Raw genomic sequence first — 19745 nt, 5'->3', positions numbered from 1 at the left:
GGCTGGTTGAAGCCACCACCTTAGGGAAGTCCTCGTCGGAGAGGGGAGGGTGATGGGAGAGTCCAGACACGTTATCTCTGGGTCCCAGTGTGTCAGGATGGCTCGCTGAAGGGGGCGAGTGTGAAGCTGAGCAAAAGGAATGGTATCTATCGCAGAGACCATCAACCCCAGTACCTGCATGCAAGATCTGAGAGGAGTGCATGGCGAATCCGCTAGAGAGAGAATGCGGCTGCGTAGAGTTAGAGCCTTGTCCGCTGGAAGAAAGGTGCGGCAGAGCTGGGTATCGAAGAGGGTCCCCAAGAATGTCATTCTCTGTGCGGGAACCAGGAACGACTTCTTGAAGTTGATGATCCATCCGTGTTGTTGCAGAGTCTGGATCACGAGGGACAGATCGGAACGATTCCTCTGGGCTGATGGAGCCTTGATGAGGAGATCGTCCAGGTAGGGGGTCACTGATACCCCCCGAGACCGAAGGAGGGCTAGAACTGGGGCCAGGATCTTGGTGAAGACCCGAGGAGCCGTGGCCAGGCCGAAGGGGAGAGCCACAAATTGGAAGTGCTTCCCCAGAGAGGCAAATCGCAGGTAGCGATGATGCGCCCGGTGAATAGGGATATGGAGGTAAGCGTCCTTGATGTCGACGGAGGAAAGAAACTCCCCGGGTTCCATTGCTGAAATGACGGAACGGATGGATTCCATCCGGAAAGAGAAACGTCTGAGGCAACGATTGAGTTTCTTGAGATCCAGGATGGGGTGTATTCCTCCGTCCTTCTTGGGGACGCAGAAGAGGATGGAATAGAATCCCTGCCGTTCCTCCTCCTTGGGTACCGGTACCACTACCCCCGCCTGTTGGAGGGCGGAAATGGCCTTTAAGAAGGCTGCTCTGCGTACGGGATTGGACGGTGGGGGAGAAGAGAGAAATCTCTCTGGAGGAGGGTGTCGAAACTCTATGGAATAACCTTGGTGGAGCACTTCGTGGACCCAGGCATCTACGAAGGAGTGAGACCAGACCTGCCGAAAAGAGAGGAGACGTCCGCCGACCCGCTCGATTCGGGAGGTGGTCAAACCTTCAGGAAGAGGATGCTTTGTCGGCAGAAGGTTTCTGAGTTTGTCTGCCAGCGGACCAGGCAGGTCTCTTCCACTTTCCCCTAAAGGAACGGGCGCTCCTTTCTGTGGTTGGAGTTTTAGCTTGTTTGGAGCGAAAGGAGCGAAATCGAGAGAAACGACGATTAGCCGACTGCTGCTTAGGCTTGTTCTGTGGAAGGAGGGTACTTTTGCCCCCTGTAGCCTGGCTGATGATTTTATCTAGCTCAGTGCCAAATAGAACCTTGCCTGCGAAGGGAATAGAGACAAGTGACTTCTTGGATGTCAAGTCCGCCGACCAATGTTTGAGCCAGAGGAAACGTCTGGCCGCTATGGAAGTGGCGGAAGCCCTGGCAATCATCTTCGCCGAGTCTAAGGATGCCTGGCAGAGGAACTGGGAAGCCTCCTTGAGTTGTTCTGCCAGCTGTAAAATAGAAGCCTGGTCAGAACCATCTATAACAGCCTGACAGAGCTGATCGGCCCAAACCTCTGAAGCGCGACTGACCCAAGCGGTAGCGAAGGTCGGTCTGAGGGCTGCACCTGAGGCGAAAAAGATGGATTTGCAGAATCCCTCCAGCCTTTTGTCAATAGGATCCTTGAATCCAGCCGCGTCTGGAACTGGAATGGTGGTGGACTTGGCTAGACGGGAGATAGGTGGATCGACTGTAGGAGAGAGGCACCAAAGATCAGTGTCGTCCTTGGGAAAAGGATAGAGAAGGGCGAAGCGACGGGAAAGATTGATCTTTCGTTCTGGAGAGGCCCACTCATCCTTGACTACAGAAAAAAGTTGGTCATGTGAAGGGAACAACTTAGCAGTCTTTTTCTGTCTCTTAAAGAGATCAGTGGAAGGATCGGCTGAGACAGGTGGAGACACGTTAAGAGTCTCGAGAACAGACTCAATCAGGCTGTCTTATGTCTGAGATAGCTGGGGGAATCTCAGGTTCCCGATGGGAATCCTCGTCAGAGTCCCTGTCAGAAATTTGGCCATCCTCTGCCAGTTCCGACTCCTCGTCGGAGTTCGGAAGTAAGACTGTGTCAGAGACCCTGCGTTTCCCGGCTATCCCAGAGGGAGGTTGGGAAGTCAGCTGGGCAAGGAACTTGTCTAAGGACTCGGGGAGACGTGCAAGTCCCTGAAGGGAAGAAATAGAGTCCGCTAAATTTTTAGCCCAGGGAGGTTCAGGTACTGTAGCCGATGCGCCCTGGCTGTCCGTGGAAGCAGGGGCATGGGAAGGCTGCGAACATGCTGTACAAGTAGGCTCAGGGTGACCCAGAGGAAGTCTGGCGCGACAATTAGGCACGGAAGGAACCTTGGCAGTAGATTGCGTAGAACGCAGCTTAGGACCCTCCCTGGTGGGATCTGCCATAGTCCCCAATATATATATAATATATACCTAAGCTAGAGATAGAAAAGGTAGCCCAAGGGTCTAATGTAGGTAAGGAATGATACAGGCCTGAAAGGTGTGTCAGCCGTCCCCTGTGAGATGCAGCCTGAACGCTGAAAATCTGTGCCTGTAAGGACTCTGCCTCTGGAAGAGGAAGTTAGCCTGCCAGTGCCTGTGTAGGAGGATGGAGCCGTGTGGTCTGGAGAGCCTGTGGCAGACTGGTGATCCGGGAGGAGCGCTGCAAGACTGCGCCCAGAGAGAGGAAAAACGGTGCGAAGAGAAGGGAGTGCGGCGCGCATGCGCGATGACGTCACCTGTGAGCGGCGCGAAGCCGCAAAAAAGGCCTCTAAGGAAACCCGCCGCTCCTCTCCCTGGGTAAGGGAGTAGCGTGGTCGGAGCCAAAAGTGGAGAACCACTACTGGGTTGGGGGTGCGGAAGAGCGGATCCAGCCGCTGGCCCCCCAACCAGGAGAACTGAGCCGCAGCTCCTGTCTCAAGGTGCGCAAGGGCTCAGGGGACAGAGCAGTAGCTCCTGCCCCATCAACAAAATGCCCTGTATCAACCGGGACTGAACCGGAATTCCTGCCCGGGAATTACCTAAAAGGAAAATAAATAAATAATAAGAAATTAAATAAATAAATAAAAAATCAAATAGAAAATCTCCCCTGAGGGGAGAGTGTCCTCCTCCCATGAGGACACTAAAAAAACTGGGGTGTGACCTGCTGGGATAGGCGGGCTGGCCCCAGGGAGGGCTGTCAAAGTTCTTGTTTTTAGTGTCCTTTCCTCCCGGAAGGTGAAGTTAACCCTCCAGTGCCTGTGTCCCCCTGAGATGAGAGAGTAATATTTCTTAGATTGTTTTACATATTACAATGGCCTGGCACAGAACTATTCTATGTCCTAATCACACACCATAAACAAAAATGGTGGTAAAATTAGAATTTGGCTAGACCGTTTATATTCTGTGCCTGTTCATGACCATGAACCAGATTACTGCAGATATTTCAACCTTCTTTAAAAAGTACGGGGGTCCATTGTTCAACAAGCTCAGAAATACAGGATTCCTTTTACTTCAGTCATTTTATGCAAACAATTTTAAGATATTGTGATCCAAAACGACTGAAAAACTCCTGTCCCAATCAGTCAAGATAATACGTTCCACACCTTTACTATAAGATGGTGGTTTTTCCTGGAACCTTTACCACAGAATGGGACAAACATTACCTGTTTTTTTGGTATTGACCAATACACAGCCAGAATTTTAAAAGGGTACCCCAATACATAGTAGGGTCCCTGTATAACAGACGCAATCTGGATCTACTATGAGTCAATATCACAACAATATTGCGCTTTTATACTTAAATTGAAGGACCAGAGCAAAGTGGACATTTCAGTCAAATTATAGAATGTCATGTTTTCTTCATCTTCTACCTTTTTCTAACTTAAAATGCTGTCTGAGTGGAGATCACAGACCATTGCATCCATTAAACCTACTGTTCTGGGAAACTATTTTGCATTACTTAATATTCTACCCAGGCCCTGTCCTACTTATGTCTCATTGCTAGGGTAAACCGGACCCCCGACATCTCATAACAAAATCTCATGATAAGCAAAACAAAAAAACAGCAAAGTTAAATTTTCACGAAGGTTTACTCTCCATTAGAGATATTTCTGTACATTAAAAGCACAAGTGCTTCAATAAGTTTAGCGACAATGAAAACCAGAACATTTGGGAACAGCGACGTCACAAACTGGAGGCAGAGTTTATGCTTCGAATGTGGACAGGAAGTTCAGAACGATTTCTTTGAGTTTGGCATCGGCCTGTTCAGAGATCTTGCCATCAGTCCTAAAAATAAAATCAAGTTACAGATAAAGGATAGTTTTGAAGTTGAGGCATAAAAAAAAAAAATTTAGGGGGAACTGGGCAACTTGCTCCTTAAAGGGATTCGGTCATGATTTGTGATGTTTTTATTTCTAAATTACACTGCAAATAATTCACTCTACAATATAAAATGTTATTCCTGAACCAGCAAGTGTATTTAGTTGTAATATTGGTGTGTAGGTGCATCTCAGGTCATTTTGCCTGGTCATGCGATTTCAGAAAGAGCCAGCACTTTAGGATGGAACTGCTTTCTGGCAGCCTGTTGTTTCTCCTACTCAATGTAACTGAAAGCGTTTCAGTGGGACATGGGTTTTTACTATTGAGTGTTGCTCTTAGATCTACCAGGCAGCTGTTATCTTGTGTTAGGGAGCTGCTATCTGGTTACCTTCCCATTGTTCTTTTGTTTGGCTGCTGGGGGGGGGAGGGAGGGGGTGATATCACTCCAACTTGCAGTACAGCAGTAAAGAGTGATTGAAGTTTATCAGAGCACAAGTCACATGACTTGGGGCAGCTAGGATATTGACTATGTCTAGCCCCATGTCAGATTTCAAAATTGAATATAAATAAATCTGTTTGCTCCTTTGAGAAATGGATTTCAGTGCAGAATTCTGCTGGAGCAGCACCATTAACTGATTCATTTTGGAAAAAAAAAAAAAAAATTCCCATGACAGTATCCCTTTAAATTAAAGAAGTCACTCCATTTGCGTCTTGCTTGTACTGTCCTTTGAGAACTCCTACTTTCCCTTCCAGTCAGAAAGTGGATAACAATACAAGAGCCAACTGGTCAGGACCAAGTTCCCTCACCTGATTGTAGCAAGAAGCTCCTGGTGTTGGCTCTTAACGTGAGAAAGGAAAGCGCTCTCAAACTTGGTGATTTTGCTGGGCTCCATCTTGTCAAGATGTCCCCTGACACCGGCATAGATTACTGTTACCTGTTCTTCAATGGCCATGGGAACTGCAATGAAGCACAATGTAATTAAATGTTTGGCAATTGCAAGCATTAACATGGGGATGTAAAGCAATTTGCTTTTCAGGTTCTTACCGTATTGCCCTTGCTTCAGCAACTCAGTCAGACGCACGCCACGGTTCAGGAGTTGTTGTGTAGCCGCATCTAAATCAGAGCCGAATTGAGCAAAAGCAGCAACTTCACGGTACTGAGCCAACTCCAGCTTCATAGTACCGGCCACCTATAAACAGATCATTTCTGAATCAGCATTTGCCACTCAATATGGAGCAATTTTAAAATGAAAGGTTTACTCATTTTAAAAGCAAATTTGTATTCAGATTTTTCCAGATATTTGAGCACTAGGGGCAGAGCTGTGCAGATACATTTAAGATACAAACCATTATCCAGCACTTTAGTGATAGGAAATAACCTTCCCCCCCCCCCAGAGGTGCACGCAGTCTAATCTGTTCACATATTTTCATCCAGAATCCATAGAGAATTGAAGCACTACCAAGCGATCGTAGCACAACCAAAATGTAAAATAAAAGGCAGTTTTATTACCATCGCTTGGGAGTGCTGCAATTCTCTATGGATTGCAAATACATTTAAAGGAGAAGGAAAGCTAACAAAGGAGTTTATTGCCAATAGAATAGCCACAATAGTGCAAGCTAGAACCCTATATTTATTCTGCAGAATACCAGAGTAAACCGCTCTAGAAGCTATTGTTTGTTTAGGATAGCAGCTGCCATATTAGCTTTGTGTGATATCACTTCCTGCTCACTCATAGCTCTGGGCTCAGATTACAGCAGAGAGGGGAGGAGGGAGAGAGGAACAAACTGAGCATGCTCAAGCCCAAGCCCTGGAGGTTTAAGCTGAAAACAGGAAGTCTGATACAGAAGCCCATGAGTACACAATAGAAGGAAAGATATGTGCTGTTTCTTTTGACAGAGGACTCAGAGCAGCATTACTTTGAGGGTTTACTGGTGTATTTATATAGACCTTTCTGATAAAGCTTACTTAAGTTCAGACATTCCTTCTCCTTTAAGAGACAATTTCCCATTTTTCAAAGTGGAAATTCGGCTTCTAGTGCAAGAAAGCAATTGCACTATCCAAAATACCAAAGGGAGGGGCACGCAATGGAGTAGAATTGTCGATTCCTGCATTAGAATGTGCTCTGGCAAGCACCAAGCACCACTTGAGAAAGACGGCTTGTTATATAAATTCAGCATACATTTCAGGAAAAAAAAAAAAAAAAAAGATGGAAAGCAATTGAACAACATATTTATGGTTAACAAATAAACTGAAATAGTGTTTGGAAGGTGAACAACACCTTAAAGAAGTTTTGACATTACTCCACAGAAGAAAAAACAGGGAACCGAAAAAGGTCACAGGATCACTATTTACAAAGCCACCACAAACCTTGGCTTCCCAGTGATAAAGGAGATTACTTCTAAGTAACACTAAGCAGCCAGTCATTTACCTGTTTCATAGCTCTGGTCTGAGCAGCTGATCCCACTCTGGACACAGACAGACCTACGTTGATAGCAGGACGGATACCCTTGTAGAACAACTCTGTCTCCAAGAAAATCTACAAGTAGTAAAGTATTGTCAGTAGGGTTCTTGCATTTCCAGACACGGATGTAGGCTGTACTTATGAATCGCTACATACCTGTCCATCAGTGATGGAGATGACATTGGTTGGGATGTAAGCGGACACATCACCCGCCTGTGTTTCAATGACAGGGAGAGCAGTCAGGGAGCCGCCTCCAAAATGATCGTTCATTTTCGCTGCTCTTTCCAGAAGACGGGAGTGAAGATAGAAGACATCCCCGGGGTAGGCCTCACGACCAGGAGGACGACGCAGCAACAGAGACATCTGACGGTAGGCTACAGCCTGAGGGGAAACAGTTATATAGTTATGAAAAAAAAAAAAATAAACAAATTTTCTGATCAGTCCAATAATTGAGAATCTGTACACCATTTATACAGCGCCAACTAGTTATGCAGTGCTTTACCTTAGTTATAACAAACAGGGGTTTAAAGAGTAGAATAAGATTAGAGGGCCCTACACACGAGAGTTTACAACTAAAGTTTAGGATTTTAGAAAATTGTGATGATACAGACCAATTAAAGAGGAATTATAGCAAAAATGAAAATGTAATATAAGCTTTAAATACAATTAAATATTCTGCATCGTTTTTGAAATAATCAAGTTTATCTTCACTATTCCTCTCAGCATCTGTTTCTCTTCATTCTGTCTTCATGCAGCAGTTGGGTGTCAGATATTCATTGACAGTTAGATCCAATATATCTTATAGGGGGGCTCCTTTCCTAGCAGATGTATTAGAGCTCACTCAAATAACTGATTCCAGTACAAACAAAATAACTGCCTTTTGCACAAATCCTGCATGTAGAGAGACATGATGTCTGGTGAGTTTAATAGAGTGAGATCTAATACATCTTCTAGGCAAAAGGAGCCCCCCTATAAGATATATTGGATCTAACTGTCAATGAATATCCGACACCCAATGAATATCCGACACCCAATGAATATCCGACACCCAATGAATATCCGACACCCAATGAATATCCGACACCCAATGAATATCCGACACCCAACTGCTGCATGAAGAGAGAATGAAGAGAAACAGATGCTGAGAAAGGGAAGATAACTTATTTCAGAAACGGTACAGAATTAATTTGGAAAGTTTCTTATTTCAGTATGCTGAAGCTAATATTAAATGTTCACGATAGTTCCCCTTTAAGGTACATTGAATAAGCTTTTTTAAACACGTGGGTCTTAAACGAGCGTTTGGAAGGAGAAAGTCTGACAACTCGAGGCAGGGCATTCCAGACAAAAGCAGAGGCCCAAGAGAAGTCTTGTAGATGAGAATGGGCAGAAGTGATGAGAGGAGAAGTAAGGCGAAGATCAGAAGCAGAGAGAAGGTTGCGTGAAGGAGAATTTGGAGATCAGAGATGAAAAATAGGGAGGGGCTTTATTGCTAATGGGCTTGAATGTGTAGTAATTTGAATTTTATTCTAGAGGAGATTGAGAGCCAGTCATATGGGAGCAGCTGATGATGAGCAGTGAGATAGATTAGAGAGTCTAGCGGTCGCATTTAGAACAGATTGGGGTTGTGAAAGGCGACTTGTTGGGATACCTGTGAGGAGTAGGTTGCAGTAATTAAGGCAGGAAAAAAGGGGAGGCAATTCCAAAAGAAAGCACAAGTGTGACCAGCGAGGGGTTTAGAGTTCACAAGTGACCTTCCAACTAGGCTGAGTGGACATTTGTAAAGCTCACCTGCTTGGACAAGTCATCATAGATGATCAAAGCGTGTTTTCCATTGTCTCTGAAATACTCTCCCATGGAGCAGCCGGAGTATGGAGCCAGATATTGCAGGGGAGCAGCATCAGAGGCTGTAGCAGACACCACAATGGTGTATTTCATGGCATCTGTGTGAGAAGAAAAGCTTACGGTCAGTAATGCTGCAAACCTTACACAAGCAACCAAGCAATTGTGAAGAAAATTGAACAGATGGGCGCGACTAGTATGGTTTGGGGAACATTTTGATCAAAAATACTGCTTTTTATATTTAGGCTTTATATATATATGTCACATTTTACACACTTCATTACACAAATAGCTGTTTAATGATGCACAGCATCCCTTTTAAAGTACAAGTAAACCTTTAAAATAAGTCATTTTCTTTTTATTCCAAGATATTAGGATACATGTACTGTTAATATGAATGAATTTTGTTCCAACAGCGCCACCTGCTGGTCAGTTTCTGATCAGTCTGACCACCAAGTAGTCAAGGAAGTTGTCAGGAGAAAGAAAGAGGCTGATGTTCTTCTGCTTAGGAAAGATGCGAGAAAGATTTCTAATTTTATTCCTAAAGCAGAAGAACATCAGCCTCTTTCTTTCTCCTGACAACTTCCTTGACTACTTGGTGGTCAGACTGTGGGAAACTGACCCAGCAGGTGGCGCTGTTGTAACAAAATTCATTCATATTAACAGCACATGTATCCCTTAATATCTTGGAATAAAAAGAAAATAAATAATGAATGTACATTGCTAAAGTGCTTAGAATAGCACTCTCGTCAATTTTTCACTTTTTAAATGTTTACTTATCCTTTAAGCTATACCTATTTGCATATATAAATAACAGTTCATAAAACTTGCAAAGGTAAAGATTTAGGGCATGTTTAGCAGCAGTTCATACCTGCATCAGTCAGTCTCTTGACCAGCTGAGCCACAGTGGATCTCTTCTGACCAATGGCCACATAGATACAGTACAGCTTCTTCTTCTCATCAGTTCCCTCGTTGAATCTCTTCTGGTTGATAATCGTATCGATGGCAATGGAGGTTTTGCTGAGGAAGGTAAAAGTACATATAAGCAACTACAGGTATGGGACCTGTTATCCAGTGTTTTCTGGATCTTCATACCTTAAGTCTACTAGAAAATCAAGTAAACATTAAATAAACCCAATAGGTTGGTTTTGCCTCGAATAAAGATTAATTATATCTTAGTTGGGATCAAGTACCAGCTACTGTTTTATTACAAGAGAGAAAAAGGAAATAATTTAAAAAAATTTGGATAAAATGGAGTCTACAGGAGACAGCCATTACGTAATTTGGAGTGTTCTGGAGAATGGGTTTCTGCATAACAGATCCAACACCTGTATAATATAGGTATAAATAAAAAAAAAAATTAAAAAGTCTATATATAGTCAGTCTATACTTTGACCCACCCCTTTGCATTAAATGAAGTAACTATTTTGATATGCATATTTAGGGGCAGATTTATCAAAGGTTGAATTTCGAGTTCATGTACTTGAAAATCGACCAATTGAAATTACCCGAAAAATTACAATTTACAATTAGACCCTTGATAAATCTGCCCTTTAAAGTATACAGGGTATGGCTTGGCCAGATTATAATATATTTACAGGTACATTGCCAACTTCTTACACACTCAGTATTCACTATGGTGATATTTATCAAAAGACTTCCTATTACACTCCCCCAAGTATATTCATATTGGCTTATCTAGAAGCAATGTTGCATGGTATTATTGTGGGCACGGGCAGCCAAAAGCAGCAGAAGTTATATGCAGCAAGAATATAAGAATTCCACAAGTAAAAGCGGGATATTAGATAAGGAACAAGAGAAACAATGAGTAAATGTATATATTACAGTATCAGCTGCACCAACTATCACACAAGTTTATTCTTACCCAGTCTGTCTGTCACCGATGATGAGCTCACGCTGACCACGGCCAATGGGCACCAAACTGTCAACAGCCTTAATGCCAGTCTGCATGGGTTCCCTCACAGAGATACGGGGAATGATACCTGGGGCCTTCAGACCCACTCTTCTGCGGATTTTTGATGTAAGGGGGCCCTGTAAATAAAGAGGGTTAGCTTGGAATATCTGCTTATTGTACAACTTTAAGTAACACAGTAATGTGTCTAGTTACCTTGCCATCAATAGCGTTACCCAGAGCATCAACAACACGACCCAGCAGCTCATCACCCACGGGCACATCCACAATGGCTCCTGTCCTCTTCACAATGTCGCCTTCCTTAATCAGCTTGTCGTTACCAAACACCACCACACCAACATTGTCAGGCTCCAAGTTCAACGACATGCCCTGAAATGAACGACAAAACCATGTGATATCTTCAAAAAGTTTTACAGACATTTGATTAGCAGGGCAAAAGGCCGACACCACCCTCTCATAACCAAGAAGTAACTAAAAGGAGTTTGTTGCTCAAGTATTTATTTTGGGGGGTAAAGTTTTCCTTTAAGACCTGGACTGAACAAAAGGGGCAGACTAAAAATTAAACAAATTAAAAGGAAAGTCAAGTTGAACAGGAAAGTCACCTTCAGGCCAGACGAGAATTCCACCATCTCTTCTGCCTGGACATTCCTAAGCCCATAGACACGAGCGATACCATCACCAATGGAAAGGACCCGGCCAGTCTCCTCCAGGTCGGTGCTGATGTCGGCACCAAGGATTCTCTCTTCCAGGATAGAGGACACTTCTGCGGTGCCTGCAGGGAACAATGTGATTAGTATATATACATTTTATTGCTTAGATTCAGTATAGCAGCACTTTAGCCGGCTAGAGAAAGTGGATGAACTACAATTATCTTTATACTTTTGAGTTGCAGTATATAGCACGCCAATGGTACCTGAATGTGATGCATTGGGTGCAGTTTTACTGGGAAGCAACTACAGATGTGGGCTAAGAGCCCATGCTCTGGTTGGAGTTAACTCCCTGTATGAGTGGTCATGTTGGAGCAAACTTATAATGAACAAATGCCGCAACTTGCTCATTATGTGTAGGGATGCACAGTATTTGCATATGTAAATTCGGGAAAGGAAGGGGAAGTGAGTTTTTGCCACAAAACAAGTAAAAAAAAAAAAAAAAAAAGCCACCTTTTCCTTTCCTGCACCTAATTTGCATATGCAAATTCAGTAATCGGGCCGAATCTTTCAAGAAGGATTCGGCCGAATCCCAGATAGTGGATTAGTGGCATCCCTAATTATGTGCATGTGATCTGATATGGCCGCTTGCACTGGGATCTCCATCACATGGCGAATGTCCTAGCGCTGGTTACCCCCAATGGGAGTTCAGACTAACAGCCCACACCTTTGGTTGGGGAGAATATTTTTGTCCAACACGTGCCCTTTAACTACAATATGTATATACAGCCATGGCTCTAGTCTGTGTAACTATAAGCAAATCTGCATGATGAGCAGTATCTCTAGTAATAATGAAACATATCAATGGATTAAATGTTTAACCTACAATATAAGTCCACTCCTCCTGCAGGTCAGGCAGGTCAGGCAGGTTTGGCCTCCTCTCCGCTGGATAAACTGCTGAATGTAAATAACCCCCCCCCCTAATAAATTCATCTTACCAGACTTCTGAAGCCATGCGCCAGATGCATGAATGTTCCTGGTGGCAACAAATGCAGCACCGAGGGCTTTCTTGGACACCTATAAGAGGAAGCAGAAAAGACAAAAGAAGCCACTATTAAACTATGTATATTCCATTAATAAACTGCTTCATAAATACACACATCTATGTTGGAGGTAGAAATATGTCCCACAGGGCTGCTATATAAAACCATCGGAATGATAACGAGTATAAATATGAGTGAAGAGTTGCCAAGCTCACTAGCCGATAGCTGAAGGCCAGGGATGTGCAAATATTGCCGTTAGGATAATGACAATCAGAATTAATCCCATCTAATTCCTGGATGCTCCATGCAGCTCTCAATCATTAAAGGGGCGCTTCACCTTTAAATTAACTTTTAGTATGTTATAGAATGGCTAATTCTAAGCAACTTTCCAATTGGACATAATTTTAATAGTTTTTTTAATATTTGCCTTTTTCTTCTGACTCTTTCTAGAGTTCACTGTGCCCATATAAAAACAAAAAATAAGTGTTCTGTAAGGCTACAAATGTATTGCTATTGCTACTTTCTATTTGTTTTTTCTATCCTGGCCTCTCCTATTCATATTGTTGTCTCTTATTTAAACCAGTGCATGGTTGCTAGGTTAATTTGGACTGTAGCAACCAGTTTGCTGAAAACGGAGAGCTGCTGAATAAAGAGCTTAATAACTTTAAAGGAAAACTATACCCCCAAAATGAACACTTAAGCAACAGATAGTTTATATCATATCAAATTGAATGACATATTAAAGAATCTTACCAAACTGGAATATATATTTACATAAATATTGCCCTTTTACATCTCTTGCCTTGAACCACCATTTGGTGACTCTATCTGTGCTGCCTCAGAGATCACCTGACCAGAAATACTACAACACTAACTGTAACAGGAAGAAGTGAGGAAGCAAAAGGCAGAACTCTGTCTGTTAATTGGCTCATGTGACCTTACATGTGGTTTGTATGTGTGCACAGTGAATCGTACGATCTCAGGGGGCGGCCCTTGTTTCTTAAAATGGCAGTTTTCTATTTATGATTACCCAATGGCACATACTACTAAAAAAGTATATTATTATGATAATGGTTCATTTACATGAAGCAGGGTTTTACACATGAGCTGTTTTACTCAGTATCTTTTGATAGAGACCTACATTGTTTGGGGGGTATAGTTTTCCTTTAAGGTACAAGAGGGGGGTTGTGGGTGCACTCCTAAGGCCATATAAAAATATATATATATAAATACAATAATCCCCGTCTAAAAAAAGAAAAACAGGGTTTTTTGTTACAAAGTTATGATCATAAAATTGGTAAGCCGCCATACCACGTCAAGGTAAATTAACGGTGGCCCTATGTCCTTGTTGTTTTGATTAATCCTTGGTTTGGGCAATTTTTCTCCCTTAAAAGCCACAAATGCTAGCGGCTGGGGAGGCTTTGGCCTTTTTATTACCAACGCCTGTGAGACACTCATTATATTTGCTGCACTTATCACTAGGTAACACTTGCACAGACCCACACACATTACACCTATTACACTCCACATTTAGCTTTTCCTTTTTCATCTCCCTCTAAATCTATACTCACACCTGTACTTATACTTATACTCACACACATACACACACAAGTGTGCACTTATATATACAACTTTACTTTTCCTTCATTATAGTCTCTTCACAATCACATTTTTTTTTTAAATGGGCGTTGGTCTGGGCAGTCTCCCCCTCAAAAGCCGCATATGCAGGTGGCGGGGGAGGATCTAATCCAGATTGAAACCAAGGTTTTAAATTTTGATCACAGGTAAACAGGTTAGGGACCGCCATTCGGGGTTTACCTTGACGTGGTATGGCGGCTTACCAATTTTATGATCATAACTTTGTAACAAAAAACCCTGTTTTTCTCTTTTTAGACAGGGGATTATTGTATTTAAATATTTTTTATATGGCCTTAGGAGTGCACCCACAACCCCCCTCTTGTACCTTAACTTTAACCCACCAAATATTAAAAAATGAAAGCCAGCTGCAAATTGTCTCAGAATATTTATCTCTACATTAGTGATCCCCAACAAGTGGCTCATGAGCGACATGCTGCTCCCCAATTCATTTCATGTTGTGCCCTGGGTGCTCAAAGCAGGTGCTCATTTTTGAATTCTAGGCAAGTTTTTGAGATGTATAGACCAGTTGTAGTGCCACACAAGTGTCCTGTAGGCTGCCAGTCCTTATAGAGGCTACCAATAGCCAATCACTGTTCTTATTTGCCAGTTCCTAGTTTGCATACTTGTGCTAGAGTCTTGCGCGGGTCCATTTTTTGGGACCCGTACCCGCATTCTTACCCGCTTGGAACCGCTACCCGACCGTACCCGCAAGTAGCTTATCCGCAAGCCGGACCCACGACCGGCTGACCATCAAGAATCAGGAAGTCCTGATCTTGACCTGAGCTTCTACAGCCAATTCCCATCATCCTCTGCAGCACCTGAGCTTCTACAGCCAATTCCCATCATCCTCTGCAGCACCTGAGCTTCTACAGCCAATTCCCATCATCCTCTGCAGCACCTGAGCTTCTACAGCCATTTCCCATCATTCTCTGCAGCACCTGAGCTTCTACAGCCAATTCCCATCATCCTCTGCAGCACCTGAGCTTCTACAGCCATTTCCCATCATCCTCTGCAGCACCTGAGCTTCTACAGCCAATTCCCATCATTCTCTGCAGCACCTGAGCTTCTACAGCCAATTCCCATCATCCTCTGCAGCACCTGAGCTTCTACAGCCATTTCCCATCATCCTCTGCAGCACCTGAGCTTCTACAGCTATTTCCCATCATCCTCTGCAGCACCTGAGCTTCTACAGCCAATTCCCATCATCCTCTGCAGCACCTGAGCTTCTACAGGCAATTCCCATCATCCTCTGCAGCACCTGAGCTTCTACAGCTATTTCCCATCATCCTCTGCAGCACCTGAGCTTCTACATTTAATTCCCATCATCCTCTGCAGCACCTGATTTTCTACAGCTATTTCCCATCATCCTCTGCAGCACCTGATTTTCTACAGCTATTTCCCATCATCCTCTGCAGCACTTGATTTTCTACAGCTATTTCCCATCATCCTCTGCAGCACCTGATTTTCTACAGCTATGTCCCATCATCCTCTGCAGCACCTGATTTTCTACAGCTATTTCCCATCATCCTCTGCAGCACTTGATTTTCTACAGCCATTTCCCATCATCCTCTGCAGCACCTGAGCTTCTACAGCCAATTCCCATCATCCTCTGCAGCACCTGAGCTTCTACAGGCAATTCCCATCATCCTCTGCAGCACCTGAGCTTCTACAGCTATTTCCCATCATCCTCTGCAGCACCTGAGCTTCTACATTTAATTCCCATCATCCTCTGCAGCACCTGATTTTCTACAGCTATTTCCCATCATCCTCTGCAGCACCTGATTTTCTACAGCTATTTCCCATCATCCTCTGCAGCACCTGATTTTCTACAGCCAATTCCCATCATCCTCTGCAGCACCTGATTTTCTACAGCTATTTCCCATCATCCTCAGCAGCACCTGGTGTCCTTACATCACCTGCTGTCTGTAGAACAGTAAGGGGTTACCCCTATAGGCAGCAGTGCAGTGTTACAACAATAAAACCAGTGAGGAGAGACAGTCCAATGGAAGCAGTTTACAAGGAGTACAGTGACACTTTGCGGCAGTGTCGCGCTTATAATAAAGCAGGAGCAGAGTGTGAGTGGGAAGCAGCGAGTGTGTCAGTAACGTTTCCAGACTCCCAGGCCAGTGTTCCCCAGTGAGGGCTGCACGTGTGAGAGAAGGGAGAGGCGAGTAGGAAGGACAAGTCCTGTCCCAATGACACAGTGTCCGGCGTGACCTTCAGTCGTTCCCCGAGGCCTCCCCCTAACAACACGCTCAGCACCAGCAGCCGGGGACAAAGAGCAGGAGCGACACTCGCACATCCCCAGCTGGGCCGCCATAAAGCCGCTACACCCCCAAGCCCTCAGCCCGGCTGCGCCACTGACAGGCCTCACCTCCAAGATGGCGGCGCAGCCGGGTGCAGAGTGAAGAGCAGACAGCGGGGAGCTCAGTACTCACCAGGCCGGACTGACGAGGCAGAGCGCGGGCCAGCGCGGCGGCTACACGGACTGACAGCATGACTGCGGCTCTGGACGCTGGTGACTGATTGTAGAGGGATGTTCCGTGTCCGCCTGTCCGCGCACACTGAGAAGATGGCGACACCGGCAGCGGGTTTGTGTAAGGAAGGTCACTCCCGCCCTCTCATATACCACGCCCCCTGCCGTGCCACGCCCCCTCCAGTCCCAGGATTTGCTCGTCAACAAACTTTATTGGTCGATGCCATTTGGAAATATGTGAAGTTTATTATATTTCCCTCTCACTGACATTAGAGCTCAATGTTTCCTGCAACTAATCCTCCTCCAGTCACATATAAACCCTGCCCTTATATACTGTACTGTTCCCTCAATATACTCCCCATAGTGTCCTTATATACTGTACTGTTCCCTCAATATATTCCCCATAGTGTCCTTATATACTGTACTGTTCCCTCAATATATTCCCCATAGTGTCCTTATATACTGTACTGTTCCCTCAATATATTCCCCATAGTGTCCTTATATACTGTACTGTTCCCTACTCCCCATAGTGTCCTTATATACTGTACTGTTCCCTCAATATACTCCCCATAGTGTCCTTATATACTGTACTGTTCCCTCAATATACTCCCCATAGTGTCCTTATATACTGTACTGTTCCCTCAATTATATTCCCCATTAGTGTCCTTATATACTGTACTGTTTCCCTCCATATATATCCCCATAGTTCCTTATATACTGTACTGTTTCCCTCAATATATTCCCCATAGTGTCCTTATATACTGGTAACTGTTCCCTCAATATATTCCCCATAGTGTCCTTATATACTGTACTGTTTCCCTCAATATATTCCCCATAGTGTCCTTTATATACTGTACTGTTCCCTCATTATTCCCCATAGTGCTCTTATATACTGGTACTGTTCACCTACTCCCCCAGTGAGTGTCCTTATATACTGTACTGTTCCCTCAATATATTCCCCATGTGTCCTTATTATTATGTACTGTTCCCTCAATATTCCCCAGTAGTTGTCTCTTATATACCTGTACTGTTCCCTAATTTCCCCCATAGTGTCCCTTTATACTTGTTACTGTTTCCCTACTCCCCATAGTGTCCTTATATACTGTACTGTTCCCTCAATATATTCCCCATAGTGTCCTTATATACTGTACTGTTCCCTACTCCCCATAGTGTCCTTATATACTGTACTGTTCCCTCAATATATTCCCCATAGTGTCCTTATATACTGTACTGTTCCCTACTCCCCATAGTGTCCTTATATATTGTACTGTTCCCTCAATATACTCCCCATAGTGTCCTTATATACTGTACTGTTCCCTCAATATATTCCCCATAGTGTCCTTATATACTGTACTGTTCCCTCAATATATTCCCCATAGTGTCCTTATATACTGTACTGTTCCCTACTCCCCATAGTGTCCTTATATACTGTACTGTTCCCTCAATATATTCCCCATAGTGTCCTTATATACTGTACTGTTCCCTACTCCCCATAGTGTCCTTATATACTGTACTGTTCCCTCAATATATTCCCCATAGTGTCCTTATATACTGTACTGTTCCCTCAATATATTCCCCATAGTGTCCTTATATACTGTACTGTTCCCTACTCCCCATAGTGTCCTTATATACTGTACTGTTCCCTCAATATATTCCCCATAGTGTCCTTATATACTGTACTGTTCCCTACTCCCCATAGTGTCCTTATATATTGTACTGTTCCCTCAATATACTCCCCATAGTGTCCTTATATATTGTACTGTTCCCTCAATATACTCCCCTATTCATAGCATTATTCCCCTGACCCTCGACATATATTCCCTGCCTCCTCAATGTGTCACTATAATACAGTTGTGTCCCTCCTAGTAGCTGCTATTTGCACCCCTGCCCTGTTGTACAATATACAGCTGTCCATGCTGCTCGTTCCTCTACTCACAGACAAATCCCAAGCAGTCTCAGAACTTCACTGCCCATATCATAGTAAAAGTTAATTGAAATGTGCAGAACCTCGTTTATTAATTACTCATTTGAGTCATAGATCAGAATTGTATGAATCCTTTGCCTTATCTCTCCCCCCGCTTCATTGTAGTTAATGGCATTACTCGACTGCTCTTATACTAAAGAAGCCTTTCCTCTGCTGAAGGTAAAATCCCCCTTTCCCCTATAGATACTATCCTGCCCCCTGCATGATAATTATATCCCCTCTAATAATGACATCATTGCCGCATCACTAGATTTAAATCACTTTGCTTAAAGGGCTCAGTCACCAGTATATTATAGAATGGCCAATTCTAAACAACTTTTCAATTGGCCTTCATTTTAATAAATTTTGAATTTTTTTCCTTTTTTCTTCTTTCCAGCTTTCAAATGGGGGGGGGGGGTCACTGACCCCATCTAAAAATACAAATGCTCTGGTATACAAATGTATTGTTATTGTTACTTTTATTCCTCCTCTTTCTATTCAGGCCTCTCCTATTTATATTCCAGTCTCTTATTCAAATCAGTGCATGGTTGCTAGGGGAATTTGGAGCCTAGCAACCAGGTGGCTGACATCGCAAACTGGAGAGCTGCTGAATAAAAAGCTAAATAAGTCAAAAACAAATACAAATAATAAAAAATGAAAACCAATTGCAAATGGTCTCAGAATATCCCTCTCTGCATCATACCACCAGTTAATTTAAAGGTGAACAACCCAGTTAAATGCAATGCTAGAATGTTGGCTTTGTCCTTGTCCTGCCTTTGAAGTGGCTGCACTTTATGGCACTGGTTGGAATATTGCTGCAAATAAGGAGTGTGCCTATTGGAGAGACACAAGCAGCGACAGTATATGACTAAATAAATAGCACTACAGCTGCACTCGGGGAATGCTGGGAGTTGGAGTACGAAGCTAACGCTTTACGTTCACTAGTCACGTGGTGGAATTGACCATGACCCCATTTCCTGTCAGACAGGGCAGTGCCTGTTCTTCCAGCGATGGAGTTTTCCATGTAGGGGAATGGGGCGGGGCATGTACCGGAAGCACATGAGGTGCCAGTACCCTTACTCCGCTGTCATTGTCTGTCTGTTTAAGGCCACTAACAATAACAAGTGGTGCGAAATCAATGTAGCCGGTATGCACACGGCAGGACCTCGCCCAGACATTGCCGAGCGACAACTTCCACCCGGGTCTGCTGGGAATGACGCTGTTTATCTGTTTTCCCCATGTAACTTGGCAGCACGGCGCTGACAGTAAACCCGCTTGGTCACGTGACCATCAAGGTTTCTGACTCGTGATTGGCCGTAATGCTACGTCACGTGTCCCGTTGAATTTGTGGCGCCAGCGTGTTATTCGCACCAATGGGCGGTCAGTAGTCAGTCTGTCTCCCAGTGA

General features: G+C 43.9%; 1 protein-coding gene across 2 annotated transcripts; it reads right to left on the bottom strand.

Annotated features, from left to right (window-relative positions):
- Positions 1-4089: 4089 nt before the first annotated feature.
- On the bottom strand, positions 4090-16518 carry atp5f1a.S (ATP synthase F1 subunit alpha S homeolog). 2 transcript variants are annotated; one of them, NM_001086978.1, is given in 12 exon segments: positions 4094-4304; positions 5145-5295; positions 5383-5527; positions 6767-6874; positions 6956-7180; positions 8588-8739; positions 9510-9658; positions 10524-10690; positions 10767-10940; positions 11174-11343; positions 12217-12295; positions 16338-16462. In NM_001086978.1, coding segments are annotated over 12 exon segments (1662 nt in total). In that variant the 5' UTR covers positions 16398-16462; the 3' UTR covers positions 4094-4222.
- Between the last annotated feature and the right edge of the window lie 3227 nt (positions 16519-19745).

This window comes from Xenopus laevis, chromosome 1S (assembly GCF_017654675.1).
Source record: "Xenopus laevis strain J_2021 chromosome 1S, Xenopus_laevis_v10.1, whole genome shotgun sequence".
In the NCBI taxonomy this organism is placed as follows: Eukaryota; Metazoa; Chordata; class Amphibia; order Anura; family Pipidae; genus Xenopus; species Xenopus laevis.
This window is presented reverse-complemented; position numbering and strand designations above follow the sequence as displayed.